Here is a 16,743-nt window from a genome sequence, read left to right on the forward strand (position 1 = left end):
ATTTTACAGCTACAGATATTAGCTGTTAAAAAACCAATGAAATTCACAGAAAAAACCATAGGTTATAGACCATATATAGTTAGGAATTAGCATTTACAAAACCTTGAAAATTCACTGAAAAAACCATAGGTTATAGACCATATATAGTTAGGAATTAGCATTTAGAAAACCTTATTTTACTCACACAAAACCATTGAAATTCCATATATAGTTAGTTGCACTAACTATATATCGCGCACCCGCAATCCACTGCTGATGATGTCACATATTACATCATTCATGACATGGTCAGTGACATCACTGATGACATCACTGATGACATCTCAAATGACATCACTGATGATATCTCATTTGACATCAATGGTCACATCAATGATGATATCATTAATGTGACAATACAATGCATCTCCTCACACTTTAATATAACCTCTGTTACACCCAGTGTTAAATACAGAGTATAATTTTTGAAACCATTGACACACCAATACTAGTTACTACATACGCACTCACTGATTCCTACGTCTACACACACATTCACTCATTCACCCATACAATCATTCATACATACAATCACTCATCTTTACAACACTATCATATGCACTCATACACCTATACAGACACTCACACTCTGCCACTCATCCATGGAGTTACTCACACACCTAGTCAGTCCTGTAAAGAATCAATCACAGTTCCATTTTCTAATCTACACAGTTAAACATAGAGTACCTTACATTTTCAAACATATACTAACACATACTTACTCTCTTATAGAATCACTGATACAAGTACACATTGATCTGCACAGAGTCACACACCTCCCAGCCAGCCATACACACACTCAGTCTCCCATACAAATACTTGTGCAACCAATCAATAACCCATATAGCTACTTATATAGCTACTGATCAACACATGCAGCAGCTTGCACAACAACAGACATGCTGATGCACACTTTCAGACAGTTTAGTCACTAACCCGTGCATTTAGTAAGACGCATTTAATCACTCACTCATACAGTCAATCACGCACCTACTAAAACCTTCATTCAGACACTTATACATCCACTCATTCTTCAATATGTAAAACATATTTAAACTTTACAGAAACACATAATCACTGGATGTTGTCATCAGTGATGTCATTTGAGATGTCATCAGTGATGTCATCAGTGATGTCATCAGTGATGTCACTGACCATGTCATGAATGATGTAATATGTGACATCATCAGCAGTGGATTGCGGGTGCGCGATATATAGTTAGTGCATCTAACTATATATGGAATTTCAATGGTTTTGTGTGAGTAAAATAAGGTTTTCTAAATGCTAATTCCTAACTATATATGGTCTATAACCTATGGTTTTTTCAGTGAATATATATATATACACATACATATACATACATACACACATACATATACATACATACATATATATATATATATATATACACATACATATACATACATACATACATATACATACATATACATACATATATATATATATATTCACTGAAAAAACCATAGGTTATAGACCATATATTAGTTAGGAATTAGCATTTAAAAAACCTTATTTTACTCACACAAAACCATTGAAATTCCATATATAGTTAGTTGCACTAACTATATATCGCGCACCCGCAATCCACTGCTGATGATGTCACATATTACATCATTCATGACATGGTCAGTGACATCACTGATGACATCACTGATGACATCTCAAATGACATCACTGATGACATCACTGATGACATCATCCAGTGACTGTGTTTCTGTAAAGTTTAAATATGTTTTACATATTGAAGAATGAGTAGATGTATAACTGTCTGGACGAAGGATTTAGTAGGTGCATGACTGAATGTATGAGTGAGTGATTAAATGTGTCTCACTGAGTGCATGGGTTAGTGACTAAACTGTCTTAATTTGTGCATCATTATGTCTGTTGTTCTGTAAACTGCTGCATGTGTTGATCAGTAGCTATATGATTAACTATATGGGTTATTGATTGATTGTCCAAGTATTTGTATGGGAGACTGAGTGTGTGTGTGGCTGGCTGGGAGGTGTGTGACTCTGTGCAGATCAATGTGTACTTGTATCAGTGATTCTATAAGAGAGTAAGTATGTGTTAGTATATGTTTGAAAATGTAAGGTACTCTATGTTTAACTGTATAGACAAGAAAATGGAAGTGTGATTGATTCTTTACAGGACTGACTAGGTGTGTGAGTAACTCCATGGATGAGTGGCAGAGTGTGAGTGTCTGTATAGGTGTATGAGTGCATATGATAGTGTTGTAAAGATGAGTGATTGTATGTATGAATGATTGTATGGGTGAATGAGTGAATGTGTGTGTAGACGTAGGAATCAGTGAGTGCGTATGTAGTAACTAGTATTGGTGTGTCAATGGTTTCAAAAATTATACTCTGTATTTAACACTGGGTGAAACAGAGGTTATATTAAAATGTGAGGAGATGCATTGTATTGTCACATGAATGATATCATCAGTGATGTGGTCATTGATGTCAAATGAGATGTCATCAGTGATGTCATCAGTGATGTCATTTGAGATGTCATCAGTGATGTCATCAGTGATGTCACTGACCATGTCATGAATGATGTAATATGTGACATCATCAGCAGTGGATTGCGGGTGCGCGATATATAGTTAGTGCAACTAACTATATATGGAATTTCAATGGTTTTGTGTGAGTAAAATAAGGTTTTTTAAATGCTAATTCCTAACTATATATGGTCTATAACCTATGGTTTTTTCAGTGAATTTCAATGGTTTTTTAATAGCAAATATCATAAGCTGTCGAATGTCAAGTACGTGGTAAGTGAAAACATTTTCGTGTTTATGCACACTGATCTGCTTTGAATGGTGCCCCCCCCCTCATTTCTATTAGGAGTACTCTCTCTTTGCAGATAGTGAAAGGTAGTTAACGCAGGCCTTTACCCCTGTTGTAATACGTCGTGCCTGCTTCTCTCTCCATTTGATTGATTGTTATCCAAGTATTTACTGTTTTAGAATTGGTTCTCTTTGGTTCATTCTCTATTTACAAACAAACACAGAGTCGCAATACTCTGTTTAGTCTTTGCAGATAACGAAAAATCGTGTAAAAAAAAAAGAAAAGGAATCGAGCAAAATCAGTAGGCCACTAATGGGATCTCTTTTTGACCTCGCTAAAATAGAAACATTAGGAACAATCCCTCATGACAAATACAAAACTAGTGAGATGAACTGAACTCCACTCAATGATGGCTGCAAAACAGCTCGGCTCCGCCACCCACCCCGCCCAAAATAACGATAAAGAACGGCTGCCATGATTGGTTGCGGAATGGCCACGACGGAGCTACGAAATGGTGCTGCTCTCATGCTAAACCCAGCTTCAGTCTGAAACATCCAGAAACACTGTAGACTACCAATTCGATCAGTTCCGGTAGCGCCCCAATGTAACCCGGTAGAGAAGAACTAGCCCTCCCCTCTTTGACTGATGGTTCTTGTTGCCTGTCCCTTCTGTTGTCATTTAACAGAACTATTTAGCCTGCTGAAAGGGGTTGTGTTCCGACCGCTGGTTGGTGGAGACATTTTGACTATATTCTGGACCTGCGTTGTCGCGTAATGCGTCATATGACGCGCCGCGTTAGCGCATCCGGAAATCATCCGGGGCGCGCAGCGCGTAACGTAAGCATAACAAGTCATGTGACTTGTTAAAACTTTTCATTGGTTCATTTTACTTTTTTTATTCTAATGATGAAAGGCTTGGTCATATGACCTAAAAATTACGCTTTTTATTACTTCCGAACATTATTTTTTCTTAAATATATGTTATAATGTTCCAGGCTAATGTACTTTCCCGGAAAATTTACAACTGTCCTGCAAGTAAAATATATTCTTTTTTCGAGAAAAAGAGCGTTTCTTCGTCCCATGACGGAGACGTTGAGCAAAAGAGGTTCGACCTGCTGTCTTAGTCGCCGATACGCCTGAATATGAGATTCTTATCGATCACTTTATGTTGCAGGAGTAGAAAACACAACAGCCCTTGACCATTTATCTTTACTGCGTTCCTTCGTATTATACCTTTTACCCTTCATGTAATTGGTCTGCTTTATTTCACTTGCCTTTTAATGATTCTAAAACAGTGACTATTATTAAAAACTTTACCAATGTATATACTACTACCATGTTTTCTTTTAAAAACCTTTATTGTGAAAATGTCATTATACAAATACGAGCCTATAACCACGTGGGCCGGCCACGGAGCAAACTGTAATCGTATATGATGAGTAGACATTTACACTATAGAGGAACGTAACAGGCGAGCCATTAGGTTGCAAGAACTAAGGTGTCTAACAGTTACGGAATCGGTGGACGTACATTTTATAATTAAAATACGACAGGGCCAGTTACAATAAAATTATCTAGATATACATTTGCGGGCAAGTACCATGGGTGACGTTAATTCGAACTTTCAATAGTACAGTAATCAATAACACATCAGAACTTAATATCAATAGGGATGTCGAAATATTCAATCAATTCTCGTCCCCGCCCGCCATGTGCTTCAAAACTGCATACGTATCTCGTGATTTCAAGGTTCTGCAACCAGTACACAACAAGGAGTTACGAGTCCCATTTATTCCGGCGCCATTTTGGGCGAGGACGGGCAGGTCCAGGATATAGTCAAAATGTCTCTACCAACCATCGACTATGATGATGTTCATATGCTGTATTTATTAGAGTAACACTCATCTGTCCACATGAAATTAATTTGCCACAATCTAAACATGTCATTTTAATCTTTCCAAAGTTCTTCTAAATATTTGGGACCGTTTCCCTTGCCTCTGATGCTGTCAGTGCCACTTCTTTGATGAATGTACTAGCAGGTCAGGGGTTCTCCTCCAAATCTCTCTTTTATGCAGCACTATAATTAATTGGTGCCACCTCTCCATATGACGATGCATGGTATAGTTACCATAACTATATTTTTTTTCGGTTCCTCTGGAGAGTTCATCGTGGCAGATGAAGCGTGTAACGTACCGGGCATTTACCTTTTTTTGCATGTACAGGAAAGGAAAAAAAAATCGAGCGTCCGAGTTCTAAGGTGTCCCAGGGCCATTTTAGTGGACCAGGCCCAAATCCAAAGAACAGGCCGCCATTTTGAGAGTCCTGTTGCAGCCGCCTGTCGCTGTAGCATCAAGAGCAGCCGAAACTCAGCTGAATGGCAACTGAAACGGTAAAGGGGCGCCCCACTACAGCAGACGAGCCTCCACCTAGGAAGGCCCGTTCACGCCGCCTCCCCCCCCCCCTTCGGGCACCCCACGCCGTTATTCGGAGCAGTATTGTAGGATGGCCACACCAGTGCGGCAACTTTCTAGACATCACCTCGGTGGTAACCGAATCTCAGCGCCTTGTGGTGTCTTCTATTCAGAAAACATTGTTGTGCTGCCTTCGACCTATTCGCCGCAAGTGCGCACGCAACTCAGCTGCATAGCTTGCTAGACACCACCTCGGTGCTAACCGAATCTCAGCGCCTTGTGGTGTCTTCTATTCCAAAAATATTGTTGCGCTGCCTTTGGCCCCATTCGCACATCGGTCCGCTACTGACGCCATCTCACAGGCTAATGGGGCGCCCCACGCCGAGTTTCAGCATTGTAGGATGACCACACCAGTACAGCAACTTGCTAGACATCACCTCGGTGCCATCCGGATCTCGGCGCCCCACTGCAGATGAAGTGCCTCTCAACTATGAAACCACCACGGTGACATCCGGATCTTGGCGCCTTGTGCTGGTTCCGGCCTATTCACACATCGGTCCGCTACTGACGCCACCTCACAGGCCAACGGGGCGCCCCACGCCGAGTTTCAGCATTGTAGGATGGCCACACCAGTACAGCAACTTGCTAGACATCACCTTGGTGCCATCCGGATCTCGGCGCCCCACTGCAGATGAAGTGCCTCTCAACTATGAAACCACCACGGTGACATCCGGATCTTGGCGCCTTGTGCTGGTTCCGGCCTATTCACACATCGGTCCGCTACTGACGCCACCTCACAGGCCAACGGGGCGCCCCACGCCGAGTTTCAGCATTGTAGGATGGCCACACCAGTACAGCAACTTGCTAGACATCACCTCGGTGCCATCCGGATCTTGGCATCTCAACGCCTAGTGGTATCTTCCATACAGAAAATATTGTTGCGCTGCCTTTGGCCCCATTCGCACATCGGTCCGCTACTGACGTCATCTCACAGGCCCACAGGGCGCCCCACGCCGACTTTTACCATTGTAGGATGGCCACACCAGTGCCACAACTTGCTAGACACCACCTCGGTGCCATCCGGATCTTGGCATCTCAGCGCCTTGTGGTGTCTTCTATTCAGAAAACATTGTTGCGCTGCCTTTGGCCCCATTCGCACATCGGTCCGCTACTGACGCCATCTCACAGGCCAACGGGGCGCCCCACGCCGACTTTCAACATTGTAGGATAGCCACACCAGTGCACCTTACTAGACACCACCTCGGTGCCATCCGGATCTTGGCCCGTTGTGCTGCCTTCGGCCTATTCGCACATCGGTCTGCTACTGACGCCGCCTCACAGGCAAACGGGGCGCCCCACGCCGACTTTCAGCATTGTAGGATGGCCACACCAGTGCTGCAACTTGCTGGACACCACCTCGGTGCCATCCGGATCTTGGCGCGTTGTGCTGCCTTCGGCCTATTCGCACATCGGTCCGCTACTGACGCCGCCTCACGTGCCAACGTATTTTCTCCGCATTTTATACCCTATGCCGCATAACAGGTCATGTGACTTGTTTATAAAACTTTTCATTGGTTCATTTTACTTTTGGTTTCCTAATGATGGAAGGCTTGATCATATGACCTAAAAACAACACTTTTCATTGGATGAAAACTTTTTTTTCCCAAACGATGAAAGCCCCACCTTGTTTCTGGATGTTTCAGACTGAAGCTGGCGTCAGCATGAGAGCACCACCATCTCGTAGCTCCGTCGTGGTCATTCCGCGAGCAATCATGGCAGCCGCTCCCCACCGGAAACCTGCAGGAGTCGGGGGCCCCCAAGACTTTTGTAGAATCTTCAAGGCGGAGGGGACGCTTTCTAGAATGGGGTCCAAGACCTAGCAGACAAGCGTCCGATTTCCAAGGTGTCCCAGGGCCATTTCAGTGGACCAGGCCCAAAAAGGAAACAGCCTGCCGCCATTTTGAGAGTCCTGTGACAGCCGCCTATCGCTGCACCGCAAGAGTGGGCGCAACTCAGCTGAATTGCGGCTTTTGACACAGTGGACCAAAAGCGGACGGAATGGCAACTGAAACGGTAAAGGGGCGCCCCACTACAACAGACGAGACTCCACCTGGAGAGGCCCGTTCACGCCGCCTCCCCCGGGGCGCCCCACGCCGTTATTCAGAGCAGCATTGTAGGATACCAAAACCAGTGCGGCAACTTACTGGACATCACCTTGGTGCCATCGTTCTGCTGCCTTGGAACTATTCGCACAACAGTTTGCTACTGATGACCCACCCCCCGCGACGCCCCACGCCAGAAATCTGGACGTTGTGCTGCGTTGGGACTATTCGCACAGCCGACCGCTACTTCGTTGTTTTTCCCTAAAAATGTTTATATGTTATTACTGTTTTTGTTTTCTTGTATATATTTATAAGTTATTAAAGTTTTATAATCTTACTACTTTGTTGGAGTGCTATATATTTTTAATGTGACACATAATTGTAAAAACTTTGATGTACAAAGAGTCATCCCTGGAATCTTCCGCTTCAGGCTCGGTCCCCTCCCCAATCACAATACAGGATGGTTTTCAGATAATAGGAACGCGTCTGCTGTGACGGATCTCATCGAGTGTGGGCCTTGATCTACTATAACTCCTTTGAAGAGGGGTGATTCTTTACAGCTGGGGCCATAAACTACATCTGCAGGGCTAGCTGATAGCCTGGGACCGGCCTGGACAATCGGACACAGAGGAAGAGGAGTGTCAGAGGGTGCGGTAGTGAATAGGGCGAAAGGGAGGTGTCGGGCGGGAACAGGGTGTGATTCTCAGGGAAGAGCAGCGCAGATGGGGGGAGGTTTATTGCCCATGCAGAAGACAGAGAGCGGGGGTGACCAGTGCCTGGGGGAGATGCTTGCGAGGGTGGGGAGCCATGCTAAGGATCGACAGCGTGCAGAGAGTGGGTCTGGTCAAGGCATCTAAAATGACTGCCGTGCACGACAAAAGTGTGGCATTTGAAAAAAGGCAAGATGGCGCAGACAATGTTTTTCAACACTTCCTGATTTCCTTCGAATCGAACGTTAACAGACGTTGGGGCATATTACCAAAGTTAAGCGATATTTATCCCTAACGATGCTTAGCAACGATTTTTTTACCGCTAAGCATCGTCAGAAATTATCGCAGATAAACCTTGCTATTATCAAGGTTTATCGCAAATACGATAAAAAACGACCGCAATGCATTAATATCGCTGAAAACTCAGCGATATTCATGCATTACCGAGCTAATGCTCTTAGCCATGTTATCCACCTCCCATTGGATAACATGGCTAAGAACTGCTCAGGGCAGGTGCTAGCTTTTGGAGATATTCGCGCTTATCGCGAATATTTCCAAAAGTTGATAATAGGAGATAGCGATGTTAGCGACTGTTTCCAGTCGCTAACATCTTGGCATGCCCACTTTGTATGTCATTAGTGATAAATATCACTCACATGCAAAGTGGGGCCCAAGATGGTCGCTATCTCCTACTAGCCGTCGCTAACTGGTGTTAGCAACAGCTAGGTAATACAGATATAATTTTATCTCCGCAAAGCGGAGCGCTGTTACAGATATATATCTTCTTTTTGAACGTTAATTTCTCAAAATCCACTGAAGCACATATATTGAGACCTAGCAAAGGCACATCGAGCTACCAGTCCCTACAATTTTGCCAAGTTTCGTGCAAATCCATTCAGCCGTTCGATTATTATTATTATTATTTTTTTTGCCCCGCGGGGCCCTTTTAAAACCTCCACATCAAACCTAAGAGGTCAAGGAGGATCTACTATGCCCCCTTATGGTCATTTGCCCCTTCGCTTTCGCCTCCTCTTGTCTCTCGATCCTACCGAGAGACAAGATGGCGGCCGCTACGGACTGTTTGCAATGTTTACAGACGCCGGAGAACCAATCAGCTTCGCAAACCTCCGTTATGCGAAGCGGAGCGCTGTTACAGATATATATCTTTTATTGAACGTTAATTTCTCAAAATCCACTGGAGCACATATATTGAGACCTAGCAAAGGCACATCGGGCTACCAGTCCCTAATATTTTACCAAGTTTCGTGCAAATCCATTCAGCCGTTCGATTATTATTATTATTTTTTTTTTTGCCCCGCGGGGCCCTTTTAAAACCTCCACATCAAACCTAGGGGGTCAGCGAGGATCTACTATGCCCCCTTATGGTCATTTGCCCCTTCGCTTTGGCCTCCTCTTGTCTCTCGATCCTACCGAGAGACAAGATGGCGGCCGCTACGGACTGTTTGGAATGTTCACAGACGCCGGAGAACCAATCAGCTTCGCTTCACAAAGCTCCGTACCGCGAAATGTCCGCGAACCGGAGCGCTGCCCGGTCCGCTGTTACAGATATATATCTTTTTTTGAACGTTAATTTCTCAAAATCCACTGAAGCACATATATTGAGACCTAGCAAAGGCACATCGGGCTACCAGTCCCTACAATTTTGCCAAGTTTCGTGCAAATCCATTCAGCCGTTCGGGCTAAAAGTGAGGCCAACCGCCCTATGGAAAACTCAATGTTAAAAACACGTTTTGGGACCCCCCTTTTTTCTCGGCCCCCCCTTGACGAACCCCCCCCAAATTTTTTGGGCTACTCAGAAACAAAATGTGCCATTTTCCTGAAAAATTCAGCCAATTCCGTCCACAAACGCCAAAGTTATTAGACATAGAATTTTCAAAAATCCCATAGAGAAAAAATCCTAACTATATATACCTACTGGCGACCGCCAGTAGGTAATATATATCCCAAGACTCTACTTCCCCACAAAGAAGATGTAGCGGAGGCCAAGGGGGTTCCTTTCAGAGACAATGTATTACTTAGATGCACACAGATGGCTTCGGCGAATGCATTTCGGCAGTGGTGCCTTCTTCAGCGCCATACGCCAAAAGAGTCAATACTTTTAGTCCGTTAGTCCTACTTTGCTTTTAATGCAGTTGAAGGCACCGGTCTCCTCCCCAAGCTAAATCAGCTCACCTGTCGGATGCTGCGTGGGCATGTTGCAGACTCCAACTCCCAGCAAGCAACATGTTAATGCCGCCGGGCCGGTGGTGTGGGGGGTAAGTAAAAGTTCAAACCGGCTCCGATGTCGATTGTAGGTTCCGGTCGCATGATTCTTAGAGTGCATCCTCGTACCAAACAGCCTCCTTGGGTCCCCTTATACTGCCGCAGCCGGGCCAAAAGGAAACGTGTAGCGCAGGGACAACCGCGTAAGCACACAACGTCCTAACGGAGGTACAATACCTCACTCCGCACTGTGTCTCCCCTTAGCTTCGGCGGACACCGGATCTCCCGATACCTCGGGCTTGTAAATTACCGCAGAGCAGCATGTTGCCAGTTATGATCCGGATCACTTGCACGACAGGGCCATCCTCACTGCGCTTCTGGCTTCACGCAGAATATATCCCAAGACTCTACTTCCCCACAAAGAAGATGTAGCGGAGGCAAGGGGGTTCCTTTCAGAGACAATTTATTACTTAGATGCACACAGATGGCTTTGGCGAATGCATTTCGGCAGTGGTGCCTTCTTCAGCGCCATACGCCAAAAGAGTCAATACTTTTAGTCCGTTAGTCCTACTTTGCTTTTAATGCAGTTGAAGGCACCGGGCTCCTCCCCAAGCTAAATCAGCTCACCTGTCGGATGCTGCGTGGGCATGTTGCAGACTCCAACTCCCAGCAAGCAACATGTTAATGCCGCCGGGCCGGTGGTGTGGGGGGTAAGTAAAAGTTCAAACCGGCTCCGATGTCGATTGTAGGTTCGGGTCGCATGATTCTTAGAGTGCATCCTCGTACCAAACAGCCTCCTTGGGTCCCCTTATACTGCCGCAGCTGGGCCAAAAGGAAACGTGTAGCGCAGGGACAGCCGCGTAAGCACACAACGTCCTAACGGAGGTACAATACCTCACTCCGCACTGTGTCTCCCCTTAGCTTCGGCGGACACCGGATCTCCCGATACCTCGGGCTTGTAAATTACCGCAGAGCAGCATGTTGCCAGTTATGATCCGGATCACTTGCACGGCAGGGCCATCCTCACTGCGCTTCTGGCTTCACGCAGAATATATCCCAAGACTCTACTTCCCCACAAAGAAGATGTAGCGGAGGCCAAGGGGGTTCCTTTCAGAGACAATTTATTACTTAGATGCACACAGATGGCTTCGGCGAATGCATTTCGGCAGTGGTGCCTTCTTCAGCGCCATACGCCAAAAGAGTCAATACTTTTAGTCCGTTAGTCCTACTTTGCTTTTAATGCAGTTGAAGGCACCGGGCTCCTCCCCAAGCTATATCAGCTCACCTGTCGGATGCTGCGTGGGCATGTTGCAGACTCCAACTCCCAGCAAGCAACATGGTAATGCCGCCGGGCCGGTGGTGTGGGGGGTAAGTAAAAGTTCAAACCGGCTCCGATGTCGATTGTAGGTTCGGGTCGCATGATTCTTAGAGTGCATCCTCGTACCAAACAGCCTCCTTGGGTCCCCTTATACTGCCGCAGCCGGGCCAAAAGGAAACGTGTAACGCAGGGACAGCCGCGTAAGCACACAACGTCCTAACATAGGTACAATACCTCACTCCGCACTGTGTCTCCCCTTAGCTTCGGCGGACACCGGATCTCCCGATACATATATATACACACACATGAAATGAAAAATTATATTTATATAGCGCTCAAACTACCCAGAGGCCTCGCAGCGCTTGTGATCACATGTGATCAAGGCTGCGGTGACGTGGCCGAAACGCGTCATGCTGGTGGCAATGGGGAAATAAAACCACATAGAATTCAATTTTTTGGCGTCTGAGTGATCTGTACCTGTGGGGAGATTTCAGCGATTGAGGCTGAAACGCAGGACCTTTGGACTTATATATATATATATATATATATATATATATATGTATTAAACATTGGTAAAGCCAATAGGTCTTGCCTACAAGAGATATTGGGGTGGCAATGTTTTGTAGCCATGCCGTACAGCAGCCTGGCTACCCTGCAACATGGCTAAAAGTAATTAAAATGATTTGCTATTTTGCGACCAGCAAGATTCAGCACAAATCAATGGCGGGAGACAGGACAGATGAGTGAGGGCAGGGCAGCACAAGCGTCTGGGGCCGGGGCAAGCAGACAGACAATGGATTGTGGGTGGGGGGTGAAGCAGATGGACAATGGAGGGTGGGCAGGGGGGCAAACAAACAGCAGAGGGTGGGTGGGAGGGATAAGGGTAACCACATGGAGAATCGAGAATGGGTGGGATGGGAGCAACCACACAGACAATGGAAAGTGGGTGAGAGGGGCGGGAGCAACCACATGGATAACGGAAAGTGAGTGGGAGATGCTGGGGCAGCCACACGAAGAGTGGGTGAGAGGGGTAGAGGCAACCACATGGACAACAGAGAGGGAGTGAGAGGGGCGGAGGCAACCACACGGACAACAGAGTGGGTGAGAGGAGTGGGGGCAACCACACCGACAACAGAGAGTGGGTGGGAGGGGTATGGGCAACCACAGGGACAACAGAGAGTGGGTTGGAGTGGTGAGGCAATCACACAGACAGTGCACTGAAGTAGTACATGAGGAAGACAACTGAGAATGATGCACTCTTGTAGACTGCTCCAAAAAAAAAAAATGCCTGGATTAAGGAGAAGTACGTGGACACAAATAATTTATTCATGCTCCAGGGGAGGGAGACATATACAAAGAGGAAGGAAGCCTGTGGAAGCTGAGGAATAAAATGCAAGGAAATGAAAGTGACAATCAAGCCAACCAATAGTAAGCAAAAGGAGGAATCTAAACCCCGCTAAGGTATCAAGAGGTCTCGCAGGAGATAGTGCATGTGTTGTATTAGGCGAGACTTAAAAAGTGGAGGTGAAAGAGGGGATCCTCGAGGCACTCCACAATTCACTTCTTGAATTGCATATGCTCTCCTGTATATTATAAGGAACTAATGCACATGCTTCTTCATCCGCATCCTATCCACTATACCGTAAAATACACTTGTAAGAATAGCAATAAAGATGGAAATGAACAAATGGAACATACCTGGTAAGTTTTCAGAATTAACAGACTCTCCAGCAACAGATAAACCAGGATTAAAATCATCATCAAAAAAACTGATCAAGTCCCATTCATTGGCTGCTCTACTCTGCACAGCAGAAATGGAACGGTTGGCTGTGGTTTCCTCGCTCAATGATGCAAATGCCTTTGCCTGACTGGCAACAGAGAGCCGTGGTCCAACAGGTACAGGTTTTAATGCTGTGGCCCATGAGGCAGGATTTTCAGTGGAAATTGTCTTTTTAGGGAGCAATGGTCTTGGAGCTGGGACTGGACATTTTCTTTCTCCATCACCATTGTTGTTTTCAAAAGCAAGCCTGCTTTCTAATTCAAGAGACTCACTGCTACACACATTAGGTTGGGGTTTCTTTGGCAACTCTGGCTTGCTGAAAGCACCTATTCCAAGATCATTAGGCTTAGGCAATGGGCAAGGTGGTTCCCTACAAGCAACCTTTGGTTTTCTTTCAGTTAAGGATTCCCATTCTCCTGAAACTCTATTTGATGCAGGCTTTGGTGCCGGTACTGGTTTTGCGACAGGAAGAGCAGGCTTTGAGACAAATGATCGTGGAGCAATTTCTGGTTTCCTACCCAGGCCAGAGCTTTCAACTCCTGACTGAGACTCAAAGGCTTTAATCCTTGAAACAACACTGCTCTGGTTGCTTCCTGTGCTCATGCTGTCCATCAGCACTTGATCATCAAGGAAGTTATCATCAAAGTGAGGCTGTAAATGGTTGGGGGATAAATCCCTTCTGGCACTTGGTGGGTATACTTCCTCTTGAAAGTCTTCTTGGTGATCATCAGTAACAAGGGGTCTCAGGTTGGATTTTGACCTTGGTTTTGGCACAGGACATCTTCCAACACTGCAGTCTTCTTGGCTTATCTCTTGTACAGTAGTTAAGGGAGGCACATTGTCTTGTGGAAGGCTGGTCTGTGGAGGCACTGATGGCCTTGGAGGTTTTGGAGGTGTGAGTGGTTCTGCAAGAGTTCAGAAAAAAATAAGATGTAACTGAAAATTATATTTCCGACGAGCACTTGGACACAACAACATTGACCCCAGTCACTAACCAGAAATGATAAATGCATCTTTTTGAGAGCTTGCCAAGTTACAAAGAGCTCCAGTTTGTAGTGTGCTCACTTATTTGTGATATTCCTGGGGAACACAAATTCTGCCATAATTAAAAATGGAAATAATGCCACTGTAAAGCTTCAAAGCCCATAAACTATTTTGGGAATTTATACAAATCATTGTACATGTCTTTAAAAAAGGTATGGGAAAGGCTATGGTGCATTTTACAGTTCAGCACAGAGGCTTTACTTTTTTGTCAAGGGTTCTTCTAAAAGCCATTGCAGGAATGACTGAGGGCACTTTATAGAACTTTATAGTTCTAGAGGAAGCACAAGATCCAGAGAATAATTTCCTAAACTAGGAAGAGAGGAAAAATTCCTCCACTTGATTTTACTCCAAATATAGTAATTACTCCACAAATCTGAAGATTGTTTTACATTAACACTTCCCTCGCCCTTACAATATTGAACATTTTGGGTCTCTTAAATGAAATGAATTGGTGAGACAAACAGCTATGAAAAACGAGGCACTAACTAGGATTCACTTCAGACAACAAACAATTTGTATCCACAAAAAAGTGAAAAAACAGTCTAACTAAATTTTACCGTAATGTACTAATGGGCAGCCACTTAAGATTTGGCAAAATATTTAGCATTTTGTGCCTGCATCATTCTTAGTTTACATTCACACAGTTTCAGAATTAAATTCTATCTTCAGAATTGTGCATATAATTAAAGTTTAAAAAGTAAATGGGACACTCTAGGGATTCAGGTTATTCTGCACTGGTAGAGTATCAAGGGATACAAGGGAATAAGCGGAGGTACTTCGGCTCCTTCAAGATTTCTTTTGCCTTTGAAGACATTGATGAATGATCTTCAAATTCAAATACAGCTTCAGTGAATCTCAGTCTTCAAGTCCCACTTAAGGTTATCGTAATGTAATGTGTCTAGCTAACTCATACTTCAAGCTCCTTAAATTGTACATATTCATCACTTAATAAGTAGGGGGAGAGCGTTTTGTACGGACTTTCAATTTCATCAGATTCAAGAACGCAACCACTGATTTGGTGTTGTCTCTGTGGGACCAGGAGAGGGAAATGCACATGTTGTCTAGTGACTAAGGGCCTCTTTAGAGTTAAGCAGACAGGTTATTCCTCCACAAACTGGACGTATATACCGGCCCCCTTATTACAAGTGAATAGAATATAATTCACTTTGTAATAAGATGGACAAGATATCATCGCATTAGTGGTGGAGAAACCTGACCAGCAAACTCTTAATCAGGCATCAAGATGCTGACCTTGGGAGTTGGGTTTAGATCCTGGTATTTAACTAGCAGTTGGGAATTCAGGGCAAATCCCGAACCTCTCTCTGCCTCAAAATGTAAATATGTGAAAAGTAGTGTCCCAAAACTATGTAATTTGAGTGAGACAGTTAATGGAGATGTGTACGTTGTTCCTCAGGTCAACATCACTAAAAATATGTTTTACACAGAATCTAGACTCTGCGTCTCCCTCCTGGTAACTTTGCTCTTGTCCCTGTAGTGTGTATCTCTCAACTGCATATACGGGGGCCTGCCAACCAACAGGTCACAAGGGCCACACTAGCCTTTGTTTGAATACTATTGCTCAAAACTCATCCAAAGATGTGATCCTTCACTGGCTACTGATCAAACAAAGGCCGCCAATCTTTATGTCATTCACAATAATGTCTGCCACATCATTACCTCACCAAACGTACTGAAACATGTGAGCCAGCTAAAGGACTATTGTTGGTTACTGAAAACAGCCTTTTCATGTCCTGGGAGAGCTGGTAGATATACATGTTTTGGGGGTAGAATCCTCCATTTAGAACACATTTCCTATAGAACTTCCTACTGCTATACTTTCATCTTGAAGCAGGACTGGTGAAAGTCTTGAAAAGACTCACTTGTAATTTGTCCTCAACTCTTCATGCAAACCTCAGTAACTCCCATCCTTACAGTTTAGAGAACCAGGTCTTTTTACATAGATACCCCCAGCCCCAGTATGAGGACAAATTTATCTTTAATGACAACCCCTTCTCGAGCAGTATCAAGCAGTGGCTCCGTTATATTGATGACGTCTGGTGCCTGTGGTCTGGCCCCGAGGGGGTCCTTGAGAACTTCTTCGGGTGGCTTAACTGCAGGCATCCAGACATCAAATTCAGTTACACCAAAAGTAAAACAAGACTTACATTTTTGGATGTGGAAGTGGTCCCTAAAGAGGGACTTCTAACAGTAACATTGCACCAAAAAGTAACTGATAAAAACTCTATTTTACACCTCAACAGCGCTCACCCAAAAAGTTTGAAAGATAATTTGCCTTATGGGCAATTG

At 44.6% G+C, this 16,743-nt stretch overlaps 1 protein-coding gene across 2 annotated transcripts in view; it reads right to left on the bottom strand.

Moving 5' to 3' along the window:
• The window catches only part of SH3D19 (SH3 domain containing 19), a 656,725-nt gene that overhangs the window by 238,638 nt on the left and 401,344 nt on the right, over positions 1-16,743 (bottom strand). For both annotated transcript variants that reach the window (XM_078676919.1, XM_078676918.1), the window contains exon 7: positions 13,311-14,297. In XM_078676919.1, coding sequence (XP_078533045.1) covers positions 13,311-14,297 — 987 coding nt within the window. The remainder of the gene's footprint in view (positions 1-13,310; positions 14,298-16,743) is intronic.

Source organism: Lissotriton helveticus, chromosome 2_1, assembly GCF_964261635.1.
Source record: "Lissotriton helveticus chromosome 2_1, aLisHel1.1, whole genome shotgun sequence".
In the NCBI taxonomy this organism is placed as follows: domain Eukaryota; kingdom Metazoa; phylum Chordata; class Amphibia; order Caudata; family Salamandridae; genus Lissotriton; species Lissotriton helveticus.